The sequence below is a fragment of the Staurois parvus genome, unplaced genomic scaffold (genome assembly GCF_062004578.1).
Source record: "Staurois parvus isolate SC_StPar_1 unplaced genomic scaffold, SC_StPar_1.0 ptg000198l, whole genome shotgun sequence".
NCBI classification, from domain to species: Eukaryota; Metazoa; Chordata; class Amphibia; order Anura; family Ranidae; genus Staurois; species Staurois parvus.
This window is the reverse complement of record NW_028317994.1, coordinates 13,464,233-13,484,039: the sequence shown is the minus strand read 5'-3', so window position 1 is coordinate 13,484,039 and position 19,807 is coordinate 13,464,233. Positions and strand designations below refer to the sequence as shown.

General features: G+C 36.6%; 1 protein-coding gene across 30 annotated transcripts in view; it reads right to left on the bottom strand.

The window, feature by feature from the left end:
* Positions 1-19,807, bottom strand: part of PTPRD (protein tyrosine phosphatase receptor type D) — a 2,222,737-nt gene that overhangs the window by 184,247 nt on the left and 2,018,683 nt on the right. For 19 of the 30 annotated variants that reach the window (XM_089678099.1, XM_089678100.1, XM_089678098.1 and 16 more), the window contains 3 exons: positions 19,242-19,386; positions 14,902-15,207; positions 13,974-14,167 (listed from right to left, as the gene is read on the bottom strand). In XM_089678099.1, coding sequence (XP_089534225.1) covers positions 13,974-14,167; positions 14,902-15,207; positions 19,242-19,386 — 645 coding nt within the window. The remainder of the gene's footprint in view (positions 1-13,973; positions 14,168-14,901; positions 15,208-19,241; positions 19,387-19,807) is intronic. The other 11 variants (XM_089678120.1, XM_089678121.1, XM_089678122.1 and 8 more) reach the window with 2 other exon arrangements.

The window sequence follows — 19,807 nt, the reverse complement described above, 5'->3', positions numbered from 1 at the left end:
CACTGGAAGCCATGCATGTTCATGCCATCACACTGCCTCCACCAAGTTTTACAGAGGATGTTGTGTGCTTTGGATCATGAGCTGTCCCAAGCCTTCTCCACACTTTTTTCTTCCCGTCATTCTGGTACAGATTAATCTTTGTTTCATTCATCCAAAGAATGCTTTTCCAGAACTGGTATGACTTTTTTAAATGTTTTTCGGCAAAGTCTAATCTGGCTTTTCTATTCTTCAGGCTTATGAATGGTTTGCACCTTGTGGTGAGCCCTCGGTATTTGCTCTCGTGAAGTCTTCTCTTGATTGTAGACATTGATAATGATATGCCCACCTCCTGGAGAGCATCCTTCACTTGTCTGGATGTTGTGAATAGATTTTTCTTTACCATAGAGAGTATCCTGAGAGTATCCTGAAATCATCAACCACTGTTGTCTTCCGTTGGACGTCCATGTCTTTTTATGTTGATGAGCTCACCAGTGCGTTCCTCTTTCCTCAGAATGTACCAAACTGTTGATTTGGCCACTCCTAATGTTGCTGCTATCTCGCTGATGGATTTATTTCCTTTTTGAAACCTTACAATGGCCTGTTTCACTTGCATGGACAGCTCCTTTGAACGCATGATGTAGGTTCACAGCAATAGATCCCAAATGCAAATACCATACTTAGAATCAACTCCAGACCTTTTACCTGCTTAATTGAAGAAATAATGAATGAGTAGCGCACACCTGGCCATGAAACAGATTTTGATTCAACTGTCCAATAACTTTTGGTCCCTTGAAATAGGGGGGATGGCTACTCTTAAGAGCTGTAATTCCTAAACCCTTTCTCCAATTTGGATGTGCATACCCTCAAATGGCACTTTCAGCCCATATCTATTATATAACTATAGCTTGAATATGTTTTAGTAAATACCTGAAAAAACTAAAATTGTGCCTGTGTCCAAATCTATATGGACCTAACTGTACGCATAATGTCAGTGCGGACAGGTTAAACATCACAGGTCTCAAGTTTCAATCTCTAGTTAAAAGGGACCTTTTCTCTTCTAAGGCTGTACATTTACATAATTCTCAGCATGCATTTTTTGGCAAGGGTGGCACAGAGGGAGCTGATAAGTCAACAAGCCTTTTCTTCCTCCTCTTGCTGCTGGTGTTGCAATTAAATAGTTGAAGCTATGACTATAATTTGTTAAACGTTGCTAATTGATTATTCCTATTTTACCAGTGTTCTGCTTTATGTGTTAACTGGGGTTGTATATCCTAAATCCATTATTTCTGCAGCCTGCTCTTATTATTCTACTATTATTCTACACTGTTGAAATATGTCTGAACCCAGTGTCAGAAGTGTCAGGAGGCTTGCAAAGGTCAGGGCAACCACTGGGGTCAAACATTATTATCAGTGGTCCCCACGCGGGTAGCACCACAAATAGTAAAGAAAATTTTTACTACAACTTACAAGAAAACCAAATACGTTTTGGTGAACATCTTTATCTCCTAAAATAATCACATCTTTGCACATCTCTGTTATTGGAAATATAACGACCTCTAAAGAACATAGAGCTGCTTGGCCTTTTTGGTGCTACATAGCCATGAGTTTAATTATTCAAGTCTGCTATTAAACTGTTCCAAGTACCACTTCCTTTATTGTAGATGTTCTTAATCATTACACCTTGGGGGTATTAAAACCAAATGGTGAGGGTATAGGACTGAATATAAAAATTATAAATTATTTTTTACTATTGAACATGAAATTTGGCCTAGTGCGTCAGATGATATGTGAGTTGTATTGTTTTGGTTGCACAAGAACAGCAGCAAAAATGTCAGTACTTGTAGTTAGCTTGTGTATTTGTGATTTGTTTTTTATAAAGAAATATTTTAAAATCCTTATTCTTCTTTCAGATGTTCTGTTCTTAGCTATCTATATGTAAAGTAAAACCAAATTATTGGAGTCTTTAAAAATCATGCTGACACCTAATAGAACTTGCAATGATTATGATTTTGACAGTCTGTTGAAAAGGATGTGGCAACATATTGGACAATCCACTGTCTGCATTTAATAAAAAGTGGGAAATCTCTGGTCTATTGGTATGGTAAATTGTGGTTCCACCCAATTGCAATACTTTTTTCTAATTATAGGGCAGCTGATTTTTAGCTGACAAAAATGGAATGTGTTATACCATTATTTACTATATTAGATTGCATTTCTTTAGGAGAACACAGATACTTCTTCATCACTGACACTGATTTTTGCATATTAAAAATACCTTTATTATTAACAAAAAACATTATCAGTCTTGGAACACTCTATTTATCTAAAAAATAATCACTCAGCAAACAATTATCTATTAAATACTGTATGCTTCTCATACCAGTGATGTCAGAAATCTTATCAACCCAGATGAAAGTTACACAATGAGGAGGAAATGTTTTAAGGCCTTGCAAATAGCAAAGTGAATGCTAGACCCTTTACCAGTATACTAAGGCAAGGAAGCAATATGTCAAAACAGAAAACAAAATTAATTATAAAGCAGTTGTATAATTACTAATGACTTGCTGGTGCTGAGCTAGGTAATAGACCAGAGAGTAAAAAGGGACTTATAATCTTTTTACAATTACATTTTAAAGGGACATTTAATCATTGGCAATAAGCTACAGGAAAACATGTGTCTCTGAAAAGACAAATCTCATATCTCAGATTTGTAGCTTCTTGTGTAAAGGAAATCCATACTGCGATGTATGGAGGCTGCTAATGCTGATCTCTGTTGACCTCTCCTGAAATTCTACTTTTCCATAGCTTCAGTACTTTGTGGGTCACTGACGTTGAAAAATATACAGATTAGGAGTCCTGACTTCACTTTTTCACTTTCTTTGGCGCTCCAAGTCTTCCAAGTGACTTAGGAAGTATTAAAGTCAGTGACAGGTATAAAATTTTCCAAAGGACATCAGCAATGTTTAATCAACTAATATTTCAAAAAATGCGCATCATGAAAAATCTGTTTTTCAAAAGTTGTTTAAAAGCGTTAGATGTGTTCACACACTAGGGAGAGAGGAAGAGCAATGCACCAAAAGTAGCAATTACTCACTCAACTTTATATAATATTAGAACTGCTTGCAGGAAATTCCTGAACTGATGATGGATTGATATACACATTTTTAAGCAAGGTCTACAACACAGTTGTCAAACTTGCGGTCCTCCAGCTGTTGCCAAACTACAAGTCCCATGAGGCATTGCAAGATTGACATAAACTACTCAATTAGCACACTCTAATTATAAATCAATATAGGTATACCCAAAGAAAAATCACTCACTTTCACCCTTGAAAGCTAAACAAAAAATTATAAAGTCTTTTTCTTTCACAAATTCCATTAATAAATTGAAAAAAGAATCATAAATAAATGTCCCCCTTGTCCTAGATCACCACAAGTGCAATTCCAAAAACTATAGTCCTTTTTTCTCCAGGATAAATGTCTCTCTTATTTCCAATCTTCGTGAAGTGTCCAATATTCATATACCTCAAAAGACAAAAAAGCTCAACATAGTGTGATATCCTTATAAAAAAGAAATAAAAAATGTGCCATTCATCGTGAATCACACCAAACACTTAACTTGTGCATAACACTTGTGAAGAGGAGAAAAAAAAAATTATTAATAAATCCTTAATTGTGAATGCACTCTATCTGTGAACACTGCAATAAACAATAGTGATCCACTCAAGTGACAGGTGCTATCGCACTCTGTAAAAAACTTTGTGCTATTATTTCAACCCACTGCACAAAACAAACAGCACTCCAACTCGTGTAGTAGTGAATAATTACCCTAATAAGGTCTCAAAAAGCTTGTCAAACACATAAGAGATGGCATCAAACTCCCGGGTCCAGATCAGTCCTGGGATTCCTCCTCCGCTCTCCTCATAAGTAAATTCGCAATTAGAGATGGTACCATAGAATATAATAAATTTATTTGGCAACTTACATTTAAAATCGCAGATATCAGTTCCCCATCACAGAGACACATCTACAGATCACAATTCCAAAATGACCACGGCCGCACTTCCGGAAAGCGTTAGTGCGTCAGACATCACGTGTCCTTGACGCGTTTCGTCACTTCCTGGACTTTTTTCAGAAAAAGTCCGGGAAGTGACGAAACGCGTCAGTGACATGTGACACTGACGCACTGTCGCTTTCCGGAAGTGCGGCCGTGGCCATTTTGGAAGTGGGAACATGCGGTGGTTCCCTTATGTTATGTGATCTGTAGATGTGTCTCTGTGATGGGGAACTGATATCTGCGATTTTAAATGTAAGTTGCCAAATAAATTTATTATATTCTATGGTACCATCTCTAATTGCGAATTTACTTATGAGGAGAGTAGAGGAGGAATCCCAGGACTGATCTGGACCCGGGAGTTTGATGCCATCTCTTATGTGTTTGACAAGCTTTTTGAGACATTATTAGGGTAATTATTCACTACTACACGAGTTGGAGTGCTGTTTGTTTTGTGCAGTGGGTTGAAATAATAGCACAAAGTTTTTTACAGAGTGCGATAGTACCTGTCACTTGAGTGGATCACTATTGTTTATTGCAGTGTTCACAGATAGAGTGCATTCACAATTAAGGATTTATTAATAATTGTTTTTTTTTCTCCTCTTCACATGTGTTATGCACAAGTTAAGTGTTTGGTGTGATTCACGATGAATGGCACATTTTTTATTTCTTTTTTATAAGGATATCACACTATATTGAGCTTTTTTGTCTTTTGAGGTATATGAATATTGGACACTTCACGGAGATTGGAAATAAGAGAGACATTTATCCCGAAGAAAAAAGGACTATAGTTTTTGGAATTGCACTTGTGGTGATCTAGGACAAGGGGGACATTTATTTATGATTCTTTTTTCAATTGCAAGATTGACAGTTACAAGCATGACTCCCAAAGGTAGAGACATGATGGGACTTGTAGTTTCACAACAGCTGAAGGGCCGCCAGTTTGACACCCCTGGTCTACAAGGTCATTCTTCTCTTTTGGGAGAACCTTATCCCCAGTGTTGCCCCTTGGAGTAACCGGGAAACAATGACCCCTCTCCCTTCATGATATAGTTACTACACAGCACTGTAGAGGATGGCATAGGTTTAATCTATATACCTATGATGGTTGCAATGTAATGCTTTATTTTGAACAAAATTAAACTCACAAAGTTCAATGTTGAAGATTTTATAAAGGTTTGTGGCAGTTTACTTTTTTTTTCTTTGTAGTAGTATAGCTGAAATTGATTTTGCTACACTAACAATATACAGTTAACAAAACATTATACAGTCAATGCTTGCTGGTTTTAATATAAATTTAACACAGCATATTCATATTGAGTAGAACAATTAATTTCAATGGAAAGTTATGCAAACCTGTAAACCAAGTAAATACAGTTAAATGTTTGACAGAGAAATGCAACAAATTAAACATAGTAGAGTTTTTATCACGTGTACGTTTCCAGTGCCTTAAAAGGAGTGTAGTTTTGTGTGGTGGTTAGATCAAATGCTGGCTTCTTATATTTTTTTAGGACTTCAAATGACAAGATATTCTACCAAACTTCCAAATTTACCCAATTGCTTTAGTCATTAAAAGCCAAGAGATTGTGTTACTGCCCTTGGTGGAGGAAAGAAAGATATCACTTTGGAGAAATCTGACCATTGTAGTCCTGAAATGTAAAAGTATAGAACTACAATGGTAACAAGGCAAAATTGAAAAATTATGGAAGATATAGTCTCTAAATTTGCATATCAAGGACTTAAGATTTCACTATCATACATGTTACTGTTCTTCTGTGGTAAGTTACACATTGGGCTTAAGTTACTAAAGGACATGCATTTATGTGACTGCACTGATTTTGCACCAACAAGTTAATCAAAAGACCATGGATTAATGTGCCCTAGATGCATATGGTCATGCATGCACAGGCTACAGCACACATACAGTGATCCTACTGACAAGTGTAATTGTTACAGAATATTCTCTTCAACATTTGAATGCATGCTACCTAACCTGTGGTGTTCCTAAAATTTGATTTTGATTTTCTCTAAGGTCTGTCTGTTACATTTTTAAAAAATAAAGCTGATTTAAGTACGCACAGCTTTGGTTATTAGTGACTGTTTAAAACCCCAATTTGTAAGAAGCATTAGTGAAACGTTTGCAGAGGGGTACATGTTCAAGTCAATATATATTTGCAACCTCTCTCCCCTGTGCATGTGCATGTTACCCTGGGTTACCTGGGGGTTTGCATCGTTTGATCTCTGATGCCGGTCACATCTTGATTCCATCTGTGACCCTCCATGCCCTCAGACTTATTATGGGAGATTGCTTTGATCAGATCCAGTTTTGGTGTTTTCATTGGGTATGTGTGTTTGAACAATATTTTCTAGTTGATAATTTTTTATATTTTACATTATATGCAATAGTAACTGGTCTATATATTTGTATATTGTGATTGTTCCCTGTTTTCAACAGCTATCTTCATGTTGCACCCCCTGAACCCCTGAAGACGCCTAAGGGTGAAACATGTTGGGACTTTGCACCCCCCTTCCCGAGATTTGCATATACAGTGGGGATCGAAAGTTTGGGCACCCCAGCTAAAAATTTGTATTAATGTGCATAAAGAAGCCAAGGAAAGATGGAAAAATCTCCAAAAGGCATCAAATTACAGATTAGACATTCTTATAATATGTCAACAAAAGTTAGATTTGATTTCCATCATTTACACTTTCAAAATAACAGAAAACAAAAAAATGGCGCCTGCAAAAGTTTGGGCACCCTGCAGAATTTATAGCATGCACTGCCCCCTTTGCCAAGCTGAGACCTGCCAGTGTCATGGATTGTTCTCAATCATCGTCTGGGAAGACCAGGTGATGTCAATCTCAAAGGTTTTAAATGCCCAGACTCATCTGACCTTGCCCCAACAATCAGCACCATGGGTTCTTCTAAGCAGTTGTCTAGAAAACTGAAACTGAAAATAGTTGACGCTCACAAAGCTGGAGAAGGCTATAAGAAGATAGCAAAGCGTTTTCAGATGTCAATATCCTCTGTTCGGAATGTAAATAAGAAATGGAAGACCAAGAAAAATATCAGACAGAACAGCTCGCAGGATTGTGAGAAAAACAATTCAAAACCCACATTTGACTGCACGATCCCTCCAGAAAGATCTGGCAGACACTGGAGTTGTGGTACACTATTCCACTATAAAGAGATACTTGTACAAATATGGTCTTCATGGAAGAGTCATCAGAAGAAAACTATGTCTTCTACGTCCTCACCACAAAAATCATCGTTTGAACTTTGCAAATGAACATATAGACAAGCCTGATGCATTTTGGAAACAAGTTCTGTGGACCGATGAGGTTAAAATTGAACTTTTTGGCCGGAATGAGCAAAGGTACGTTTGGAGAAGAAGGGGCACAGAATTTAATGAAAAGAACCTCTGTCCAACTGTTAAGCATGGGGTTGGATCAATCATGCTTTGGGGTTGTGTTGCAGCCAGTGGTACAGGGAACATCTCACGAGTAGAAGGAAAAATGGATTCAATAAAATTTCAGCAAATTTTGGATGGTAACTTGATGCCATCTGTGAAAAAGCTGAAGTAAAAGAGAGGATGGCTTCTACAAATGGATAATGATCCTAAACACACATCAAAATCCACGGGGGATTACATCAAGAGGCGTAAACTGAAGGTTTTGCCATGGCCTTCACAATCTCCTGAAAATCTATGGATAGACCTTAAAAGAGCAGTACGTGACAGACAGGCCAGACATCTCAAAGAACTGGAAGACTTTTGTAAGGAAGAATGGGCAAAGATACCTCAAACAAGAATTGAAAGACTCTTGGCTGGCTACAAAAAGCGTTTACAAGCTGTGATACTTGCCAAAGGGGGCAGTAGAAGATATTAACTCTGCAGGGTGCCCAAACTTTTGCAGACGCCATTTTTTTGTTTTCTGTTATTTTGAAAGTGTAAATGATGGAAATCAAATCTAACTTTTGTTGACATATTATAAGAATGTCTAATCTGTAATTTGATGCCTTTTGGAGATTTTTCCATCTTTCCTTGGCTTCTTTATGCACATTAATACAAATTTTTAGCTGGGGTGCCAAAACTTTCGATCCCCACTGTATATTGTATCATTATTATTGTGATCATATCTGATGAGATAAGATAGGAGTGGTGTTGCTGGGCTTTTGCACAAACTGCTACCCCCCCATTGAGATTTATATGTATATTTGTATCATTGTCTATACTAATTCTGTGACCACATTATATGATGATATAAGCAAGGTTGGGTGTTGCTATTCTGGAGGTATTGTGCAACTAATGATGGCTTTAGTAGATTTTAATTATGTTAGTCTGGGGTGACTTTGTTACCCCAAAATCCTTTTTTTAAGATTGAAGTTTTGTAATAAAATTTACCAATTTTAAATCATGTGTTTGTTCTAATTCTTCTGAGAGAAGGTATCAGCAACGGAAAAATCCCTAATTCTGTTTTTTGTAGTTGTTTTGTATATACTTTGGGGATGTGGTGACTGTACTACCAAATGGACCTATGCTATAATTTGTATTAGATTTAAGATATCAATGATAAATGTCAATATGCTTGGCACAGTGTACAGGATTTTTGCTATTTAGCTGTTCAGCTTTGCACACTTGTAGTTTATTGGTTAGCAAATAACTCAATTTATTTTTTATTGGTATGTTTAAGGAAAAACTAGTGCACTTTTTAGATAGAGAAGGCATAATAGCAGCATTTTATAGATGTTAAACAGCAGACTAGGACTTCACCATATGCATCGGAAATCAGTGTATGATCAGCTACGTAGGTTCAGGGAGTGTAACCCTTTTGTGTGCCGCCCGCAATGCACATGGTACCATAACTGTTATCCCTGGTTTGGTTAATTTGCTATATTAAATTAGTCTCACTGAATTGCATATGACAGCTTGCAACACTAATATGATCCATTTTATTATTGTTCAGCTGTTGTACCTTGTAAAATTACATGCAACTTACACAGGCAGAACATCATTTTTCAAGAATATATCTTTCCCAACCTATCTTTAATTAAATAAAGCTTACCATAACTCCACTATTAATAGCTCCTCTTCTTTTCATTTATTATAGAATGTGTCTCAAAGAAGAATCTGAACCATGAGGGAATCTAGTGTGTGGCATTAAATAACTGAAAACAATGACCAAGACAATTTCTGTAAATGTATGTTTATTAACCTTAGGAGGGGCCATTGATAAATGGGTATTTTAACACTTTCAGGTTAAATGTTACAATTTTATTAGGACCAAATGTGGTAACCACTATGCCTTCTAAAAAAACATGTAAAACACTACAAAGTATGCAGTGGTATTAGATCTTCAGGATACAATTTGAGGTACACTACAATAAACACAAATAACGGTATACAGCTGTAAGTAGCATTTTTGCCTGGCAGTATTAGGGGCGCTGGTTCAAGTCCCAACCACCTGCCTCGAGTTTGCATGTTCTCCTTGTGCCTGCATGGGTTTCCTCTGGGTACTCCTGTTACCTCTCACAATCCAAAGACATGCGGGTAGGTGAATTGGCTTCTGTCTAAATTGGCCCTAGTATATGTATGTATGAATGTGAGTTAGGGACCTTAGATTGTACACCCCTTGAGGGTTAGTGACTGATGTGAATGTACAACATATATGTAAAGCGCTGCGTAAATTGACGGCGCTATATAAGTACCTGTAATAATAATCATTTTTGCAGGAATTGCTACTAAACTCATGTTCACCTAATTTATGACAATAAAAAAACCAATGCTTTAAACTGCCACATATTTATTGAACAATGATTTAATCAATGTCGCAAATGGAAAACGTTTATGAGCTGTTATTATAAACAGCTAGTCCAAATGCTTTTACTGGCAAAAACCTAATCAAATGATATCTTTCATTTGGGGTGGTGCCAGTTATGCAGGCCATACATTTATCTTTTTTTTTTTCTGTTCAACCAACAAAAAAAAAAGGACCTGATTCGAGAATGTGGATGGGGGAATCATGAAAAAGAGAAATAGTTAAAAAAAGACTAATCGTGTGGTGTGTTAAGATCCAGGTGAGATATCCAGCCATCCAGCAGCAGCTCAGTCTCAGAGACTGAGCTGCTGCTGGATAGCTGGATATCTCACTTGGATCTTAACACACCACACGATGAGTCTGTTTAATTATTTATCTTGTAAGTGCAATTTATCTATTGTTCACTAATAAATTGTCTATACTGCACTTAGAGGCGCCTTCCTATCTTTTTCGTGTTTACTGCATTAGAGCCTTTCTTCCACTCTAAGAAGAGCTGTCTCAGTCTTATTGGTCCCATCCATCCATCCCTGATATCCATTTGGCACCTTTATCCTACAGCTACAGAGGTTGGGATCTAACAAGCGTGCCCTATTTAATATACATTTTCTGGATGGGGGAATCATACCCACTGAGCCATTGTATTTTGACAGCGGGGAGGTTCCTATCAGAATACACTTATCAGTGCAGCCAGCTATAGTCAGCGGCCTTTATAGCTTTGGTGGTATACCTTGGCAGTATACCTTGGTCTTGGGCCATGTGCTGTGTTGACCTCTTACTCTGCTTTTTCACAATGAAGAATGTTTTTATATCTGTTTGTGGGTCAAGCAATAAATAACGTGTAATTACCACACAAACTAAATGATACTTATATGGGTAAAATGTTTTTCTTCCTGATATTAATTTAAGATCTTGTGTAATTATTTTTGCACATAAATTTCTTCCCTATCCTTCTGAAGAAGTGAACCAGTATCATGAAATGTGTTGAAGAATCATAGCCCCTACAGGAAAGATCAAGCTATTGCTACATTAACATCACAATAAATTCAAATAACTACAATTGCTCTTTTGGATCTTTGATGGAAGTAGTTTGCATAGCAGGGCCTTTGAATTTGCATAGGACCTTTGGTTTTTAAATTATTTAGTTAAACTGTTTTTTATTTATGTTATTCAATAAATGGTATAAACTTTAATAAATCTATTAATATTTCTATTGGCATTAAATGGTACTATAAAAATTCCACATGTTCAGACCCATTACTGTATAAAAAATTATTTGTGTCTATATATATTTGTTGCAACATATTGCTTGAAAGGCCTGTTTCATATTATACTTCAGCATTTCAACTATGTAGACTCTAACCTGCTCAATATAATCCATTGTGTTAGTCAATTTAGTTTTTTGTTTAGTAAAAATAAGTCAGTGATGTTGATTTACTCAAAGAGTAGGATCTGTTTACTTAGCAAAGTGAATGTTAATACACATGGTGGAACTGTATTCAGTTTAACCACTTGCCCTCCTGAGGCTTTACCCCCCTTTCTGACCAGGCCATTTTTTGCATTATGGTGCTGCGTTACTTTAACTGACAATTGCGCAGTCATGCAACACTGAACCCAAATGAAATTTACATCCTTTTTTCCCACGAATTGAGCTTTCTTTCGGTGGTATTTGATTGCCTGTGCATTTTTAATTTTTTGCGCTATACAAATAAAAAGATGGACACTTTTGAAAAAAAAAACAATACTTTTGAATTTTGCTATTAAACATGTCCAGTAAAAAAACAAATTTTGTCATAAATTCATACCAAAATGTATTCTGCTACATGTCTCTGCTAAAACAAATTCCCAATACGTGTAAATTAATTGTATTATGTGAAAGTTAAAGCGTTTACAAATGGCGGTATAGATACTGAGATTTGTTTTTTTAATTTTTACTAGTAATGGCAGCAATCAGTGACTTATAGTGGGACTGCGGGACTGCGGCAGACATGCTGACACTGGGGAGAACTGACATCCCCAGTGACATAAATACAGTGATCAGTGCTAAAAAAAAAAAGCACTGACACTGTACTAATGGCACTGGGCAGGAAGGGGTTAACGTGAGGGGCGATCAAAGGGTTTACTGTGTGCTAGGAGTGTTTTACTATGGGACGGTATGTGTGGACTCACTGTAATCACACTGCTGTGGATAGCTTCGCTGTGCCCAGCCATCCACAGCAGTGTGCCCGAGCTGACAGAGAGGAGAACTGTTAGTAAACAAAACAGTTCTCCTCTCTGTTGGAGATACTCAGAAATCACCAGGTACTGGCGAGTAATTACCATCCAAGGCCCTGAGATTGACAGCCGTGGCTGCAAATGGTAAGGCTTGCGTGTGTCCCCTACCCAGAAATGCAAGTAATTTTGCGCACCGCTGCCGCCCTGTAGCAGTATTTCTGCAATAGGGCGGTCGGCAGGCGGTTAAATACCCAAAATATGCAAGAGATATTCATTACTTGTTATGACTTAAAATTATATAAAATTTTAGTCACTGAACATTTTTTGGTATTTATAAACATTTTCACACAAACATAGTTAATATTGTTGATACATTAAAAATAAGATTAACATAGTTAAAATGTTAGATAAACAAATTAAATTCGTTTTCTGTTGTTCGCCACCCAGATCTACATATTTCTGTGGCAGGTATAGCCAGGTGTGTGTGCGAAGAAGCCTGTACAAATCAATGACTGGCTGACAATTTCCACTGCTGTTCACATGAGGAGTGATTATGTGTTTGCTAGGGACAGATGAGCAGCCCTGTCAGACATCTTGGGGTTTATTTACTAAAGCTGGAGAGTCCAAAATCAGACTCCCTTCTGCATAGAAACCAATCAGCTTCCAGGTTTCATTGCCAAAGCTTCATTGAACAAGCTGAGGTTAGAAGCTGATTGGTTTCTATGCAGAAGGGAGTCTGATTTTGGACTCTCCAGCTTTAGTAAATAAACCCCCTTGTGTCTAGGGAGGAGAGGGGTGTACCTAAGTAAATCTTTCACAATGGCCTTTATAAGTTCTTTTAAATTAACTGATTTGGGATAAAACCACCAGGATGCTCTAAAATTCTACTTTCATGTATTCATAAAAATAAACCAGGCACATTAGGTAAACAATCATATGCCAGTTAACAGTGAGCTATTGTCATAAAAATACAGTGCTGTGCAAAAGTCTTAAGCAGGTGTGAAAAAATGCTTTCAAAAATAGAAGTGCTAATGATTATTTTTATCAATTAACAAAATGGAAAGTAAATGAACAGAAGAGAAGTCCAAATCAAATCAATATTTGGTGTGACCGCCTTTTGCCTTCAAAACAGCATCAATTCTTCTAGGTACAGTTCCACACAGTTTTTGAAGGAATTCAACAGGTAGGTTGTTCCAAACATCTTGGAGAACTAACCGCAGATGTTCTGTGGATGCAGGCTGCCTCAAATCCTTCTGTCTCTTCATGTAATCCCAGACAGACTCCATGATGTTGAGATCAGGGCTCTGTGGGAAACAAATCATCAATTCCAGGACTCTTTGTTCTTCTTTACACTGAGGATAGTTCTTAATGACATTGGCTGTATGTTTGGGGTCATTGTTCTGCTGCAGAATAAATTTGGGGCATATTACACACTTCCCTGATGTTAAGACATGATGGATAAGTATCTGCCTGTATATCTCAGCATTGAGGACAAGATTGATCCTGACCAAATCTCCAACTCCAGTTGCAGACATGCAAGCCTGTCTGGGATTACAAGAAGAGACAGTAGGATTTGAGGCAGCCTACATCCACAGAAGATCTGCATTTAGTTCCCCAATATGTTTGGAACAACCTACCTGCTGAGATCCTGTGTGCAAAGTGTACCTAGAAAAATCAAAGAATTAATGCTGTTTTGAAGGCAAAGGGTGGTCACACCACTTATTGATTTGATTTGGATTTCTCTTCTGTTAATTTGTTTTCCATTTTGTTAATTGCCAAAAATAAACTATGAACACTTCTATTGATGGAAGCATTCTTTATTTACAGCATTTTGTTTACACTTGCTTAAGACTTATGCACCGTACTGTATATGCAAATACTAACATTAAGGCATCTTAATATTCAGCAATTACCTGTGCATCAGCCAGCATGACATCCTTTAGCATGGGTGGGCCTTTGGGTTCTCCATTTTCCATCCTCACATAATGGACCTGGTATCCACGAATTTGACCATGTTGCTTGTTAGGCACCGGGGAGCGCCAGAACACTTTAACAGATGTCGAATTCACAGCCTCTACCTCGACTTTGCGAGGAGGACCACTAGGAACTGGAAGAACATCATTTGATAAAACAAAATTACAGCCATCGGTCCCACCCCCTGAATAAAAATCTTTTGATGCAAGCAAACAAAAATTCAAAACAATCATTTTCTACTAAATAGTGAAAAGATCAAAAACCATGACTGATGCAAAAATGGAAGAAAAAGGGTATCTGGATAAGAGAAAAACATGTAAAAATGTAAAAAAGCCAAGGAAGATGCTTTGAAAATTCAAAGCACTTTAAGTTGAAAGGTTGTACTGATCAAAATAATAAGACAAAAACAAAATGTTTAAAAAAATGATTGGTTTTCACGTAAAAAGCTGAAAGACTTCTTTTTTATTATTTCTGGTAGTACAATGATTACAAAATACAAGACAGCAAAATGAGTAAACTGAGCATCAGTTTCCACAAAAACAGGATTGAAAAGAAAAAAAAATCAAGAAGAAAGGAAAGATTGAGACATCTCAAAGAAATCGAAATGTCAAGATTAGTACTGAGGTGGGATAAAACAAGAAAAACAAAAACAAGAAGAAAAAAGCCAAGAATGTAGAAGGAAACAGAAATAAAAGAGGTGTTTCCAGATATTTTTAGTCGGTTGAAGAAGAAAAACAAAGACTGCAAAAAGGCAGTGTAAAAAACAAAAAGTAAAGGATTGAAAAAAAACCTTCCCATTATTCAATGGAAATACAGAGGCTTGAAGAGAAGCAACAGGTATATACTGACTGAGAGGAGGAAACATACCATCTTCATCTGTCCGAACCAATATGGAGGCACTTTCTGGGCCTGGTCCAACATCAGTGTAAGCGATCATAGAGATATGGTACTGAGTCCATTTTTCCAGCTGTTCCAAAAGGTACTCTCTAGTTTCTGAGGAAATGCCTGTAATTTCGTGGGGCTTGTTATCTTCTCCATCAACTCCAGTGTATTTGATGGAATAGGCTGTGATTGCACCATTCTGCTTGTCCTCTGCTGGTGGTAGCCAACTTACCAAGATGCTGGTAGAACTTTGGCTGTTACATCTTATGTCTTGTGGAGGAGCTGATGGCTCTGATTTCAGTAAAGCATTACAGGGAAGTTGAAGTGTATAGATAGAAATGATCCAAAAATAAAAAATGAGGAAGAAAGGAAAAAAAAACAAATAGAAACAAAACCAAAAAAAAATAACTAAATTGGGCAACAGAATGAGAACCAAAATGTAATAGTTTAGGGAACAAAATGTACCTTGGCTTGTTAAAATGAACAGACTCAAATAAAAATAAAAATGGACAAAGAAGACAACGTGGATGAGGACGTATGATGGTGAAGCCTGACATTTAAATTACCTACCTGTACAACATATTCTCCTTCAATAAATAACCTACTCAATTCCTTCCAGTTTCTAATATTGCTGAAACAATTAAAGCATGTTCAGTTCAATGTATATTAAGTAGTCTGTTTTAAATGACTACCTGAGTGAACATGTACTTTCAATTACAAAAATGGAGAGATTTGAGGTAATAAGTTGTGATTTATAAACATGCTTTAAGTGCCAAATCAGCAGGAAAAATGTACCGAAATTAAACAGAACTTTTACATAAAACAACCCATTTCTCTACAAGCTTGTTGTATCCCAAATAACAGTGGAAAACAATCACTGAAAATCGGATCTACGATAAGCATGCAAACTTATTTGTGTAATGAAAATCTAATGCAAAAGGTTACCTACCAGCAAACAGAACGGCATTGTTGGTTTGGACTTTTTACTTGTACTTACCAAACTCCTTTAGTTGCTATACCAGCTCTCAAGATTATTATAATTATTAATATGTTTTTATAGTCAAGGGGACATGTATGCTAACAAAAAACATCTACTGCCATGTCTTTTCAATATATCAAAACAGTGATATAATAATTATCTCCAGTATGGTACTAATTAACTCTTAGTCTCAGTTCACACTACTGCTACCTGAAAGTTGTGCGACTTGCAGTGCAACTTTGCCAGGCAACTTGAGTACTACTTTGAAGCGACTTTGAAGCAACTCTGAAGAAACTTTGAAGCAACTTTCATGAAATGCCTGGGTAATCTCCCTGTAATGTTGGATCCAAATCACATCAATATAGATGAGGATCTATAGTGTATATAGTACAGGAACCTTTTCTAAAGTCAGAGCGACTTCAGTAGCACATTTAAGACAGCTCTCATTGATTAACATGGGATTTCACATGTCATGTGTCTTGGGGTCTCACCAGTCGGATCCCAAGTCGCGGCAGTGTGAACCGAATCTTAACCAGAGTTACTATTAAGGAAAGTCAACTTCATGTTTGTAAATAGTAAATGAGAAATCTTGGTCAAGGACAGGAACTATATGTTTAGTCCTCGCAAAATCAGGCTGGTTATTACCCATGCACTGGGAAATCCTAGTGTTTTAATTAAGAGTGCTAAGAAGGTTGTGAATTTGACTTTCACAAAGATTGCAAATGTGACCAATTCAAAACGCTAGGAAAACTAAACAGGTATATTTCTTCCCTCAATCTGTTTAGCTGTTTGCAGGTAACTTGGGTACACTATTCAGGCTTATTCTTTTTAAATCATGCCTATAATTTCCAGACCATTCAGCTGTGACCATTGATTGCTAATGATTGCAAACCTTTTTGACAATGGACTAATAAAAGGCTTTCAAAGACCTCTGCCGAATGTTTAAAGTTACCAGGAACACCTGAATTGTCAAACGATATTGACTTGAATAGTATTATTAAGAACACAATGTGGTGTTTTGTTATTCACATAGTTTGAAACCTAAACTCTATAACTTGGATATTAAATTATGGATATTGTCTGCATTTTCTGTGCTGCATGAAAGTTTCATTATAAAATCCAGAGTAAAATGATTTAAATATTCATGTTTGTTTTACCTTTCAATATTTTAAAATGATTTCCAAGGAAATGATGTTGCTGAGTTTGTATATCTATTCTCACCATGAAAAATACCATCTTGCGACAAACATTGGGAAGGATACACACAAGCATGGCTTGTTTATTACCTTAGTTTAAACAGAGACTGTATGAAAACAAAACTATATGCAAGAATTGCTTGTTTATTAATTTTTAAAGCAAATACTTTAGTTTAAATGGAAGCTGTGTGAAAATATGAAACTAATGTAACTCCCTAAGAGCAGACATCAAAAGGTTTAAGCATATAACTGAGTGAGGAATGTGCTCAGGTTAAAGGACACAGGAGAAGCTTTCCTGACAACAAAAATAATGTCTACGCACCTTCTGGTGCCTGCTCTGAACAAATGACATCAGTTTCACATCTTTGTTTTTATAACAGGTTCACTTCAACTAAGAAAAAAACTAAAATTCAACTAAACACTATATTTTCAACTATCAATGTAAACTCCATTTTTTAATAATATGTGTTTGTTAACATGTCACGCATGAATTATACTATGCATCATATTCTTTTAGCTAAAAGCAGACCATGCAGTACAATAAAGCATAAGGCATAGCCCTACAGCTTCACATGATAATAAAAAAAGAGCACCTGTGTGATTAAAGCTCATGTTCAAGCATGTTCTTTTCCTAGCCCTATTATCCCTCTCTCATTTCACAAACTGCAATGACAAATTTGTGTCTGACTTTCCCCAGCGCTCTGTAATATACGTTGTAACATCCATTGATGTCATCAGCTAGTGGCCAAAAGCTCTGCTCATTCACAATACTGGTAAGTGGGCTTCACACTGGACTCTACATCTTCCAAGAGCCCTTCTGACAGGGTAGATGCTGGATAGGGTTGGGCAGAGCTGGGCTAGCAGAAGCACTTCTAATTTACTCATAGGGACTAAAAGCTAACATGATGATGTCAGTACTCCCTAAAATTCAACTACAGGTAGATGTTAAGAAGAAGGGTCACCCAGAGCACAAAGAACAGGCAGGATGGTTGGTCTTCTTAACAGGAAGTGCTGGGATCACACTGTTTGAAGTCTGACTTTGAATAAATATAGCTGGAGCTTGGAACAGAAGATCTACAATATACTACACATTTTGTTTACTATTATAAATACTTTTTTCCTGGAGATTAACTTTAAGAGCTAAGAGAAGTCGCCCTTCCCTGACTCAAGTGTTGGGAATACCAGGGCAGCACTTCAGTTAATATCTTTGGAGTCACTACCCCAGAGCAGGATATGAAGCACAGGTTAGGGAATCAAACAAATGGTGTTTCTTGACCGTTTTTTGAGTATGGTTGCTCCTACATTGCTTTTAACCTTTTTTTCTGCTTTGATAAATGGTGGAAACTGTTTAATATTATCCAAGTCTAGAGTTTATTCATCAATCATGCATATCCAAACTGTGACTTTTAGGATTTCTGCATTTCTCAAACTATTTCCCAGTCCTTTCACATCCTTCCATAAAAATTGTTTGCATACTAGTTCTCTGTTTTAAGTAAGGAAAATATTTTGTAAATATATGAGGTAATTTTATACAATGGCTCTTAACCCAAAACCAATGAATCAGAATGTTAAATTGTTTTGTTTTCACAAATGAATGACTTATGCCTTAAAATCCAATTACATCTTAAGAACATGTGCACAGTGACAGATTAAAATTGGATGCGTAATCTGTTCCACAGCAGTAATCAGACCGATTGCAGATTACATTTCACCATACAAATGTATTTTATAGATCTGCAATGCAATCCAAAAATATGCAAATGGAAAGTCTGTTACACAGAAGGGTCTATACACCTGCTAACATCTGCAACCAATCATCTGTTAGCGCTGTTAGAAAACAACACAAATCATACAGGTTGAAAACAGAGATGGTCACACACTTTACAATCTAAAAGTACTTTTTTTAATGTAATGCAAGGGTTTACCTGACTGATCAATTAAGTAGGCCCTCACACTACACAGGTTTTGGTAAATCAAAAAGAGATTTTACAGAGATGGTACAATCAAATTGTAATGTGGGTGGCTAGTTTAATTCTCATCCTAAGAAAAATGTTCCTTATCCTGAAGAAAAGTGATCTTGCTAGAATTTATTAATCCCAGATACTAACTGATTACAAAGAGAACAAAAACAGTTCTGGAAAGACACCTACTTGACTGCAAGGTTTTGGCAGAAATTTCTGTAGTTGAGGCGCCAAGGCCAAGGGGAGCACGAGCAGCTAACCGGAAGTAGTACAAAGTGTTTGGTTTCAGTCCTTGCAACCGATATGAAGAGCTTGGCTCAATTGTAATAGATAACTAAAAAAAAGTTCAAAAAATCAGGAGACCAAATCTCTAAAAGGAACCCTGCACATATTTACTCATGTAAAGAATGACAGAATTAGAAAGAAATGCTCACAACAACTAAAAACATCAACAGCAACCTGATGATCAGAGACCTTTAACTGTCATAAAGCCAAACATATTTCCAGGTGATCAAGGGGACCAAGCCCAAAAAGTAATAAATGCTACAAGATTATTTATATCACTGATAAAAAAAATAAAGGCAATGCTACATGAAGTCAATACAACAGGCATATCTAAAATTCAGCAAATATTTAACCATAAATACAGCAGTTTACCAGCTTACAAGTCTTGATTTTGTATCATAGTATTTGTCAGAACAGATAACGAGCCACATAATGTCTCTTTAAAGCATCCCAGTAAGGAAATAAAACAG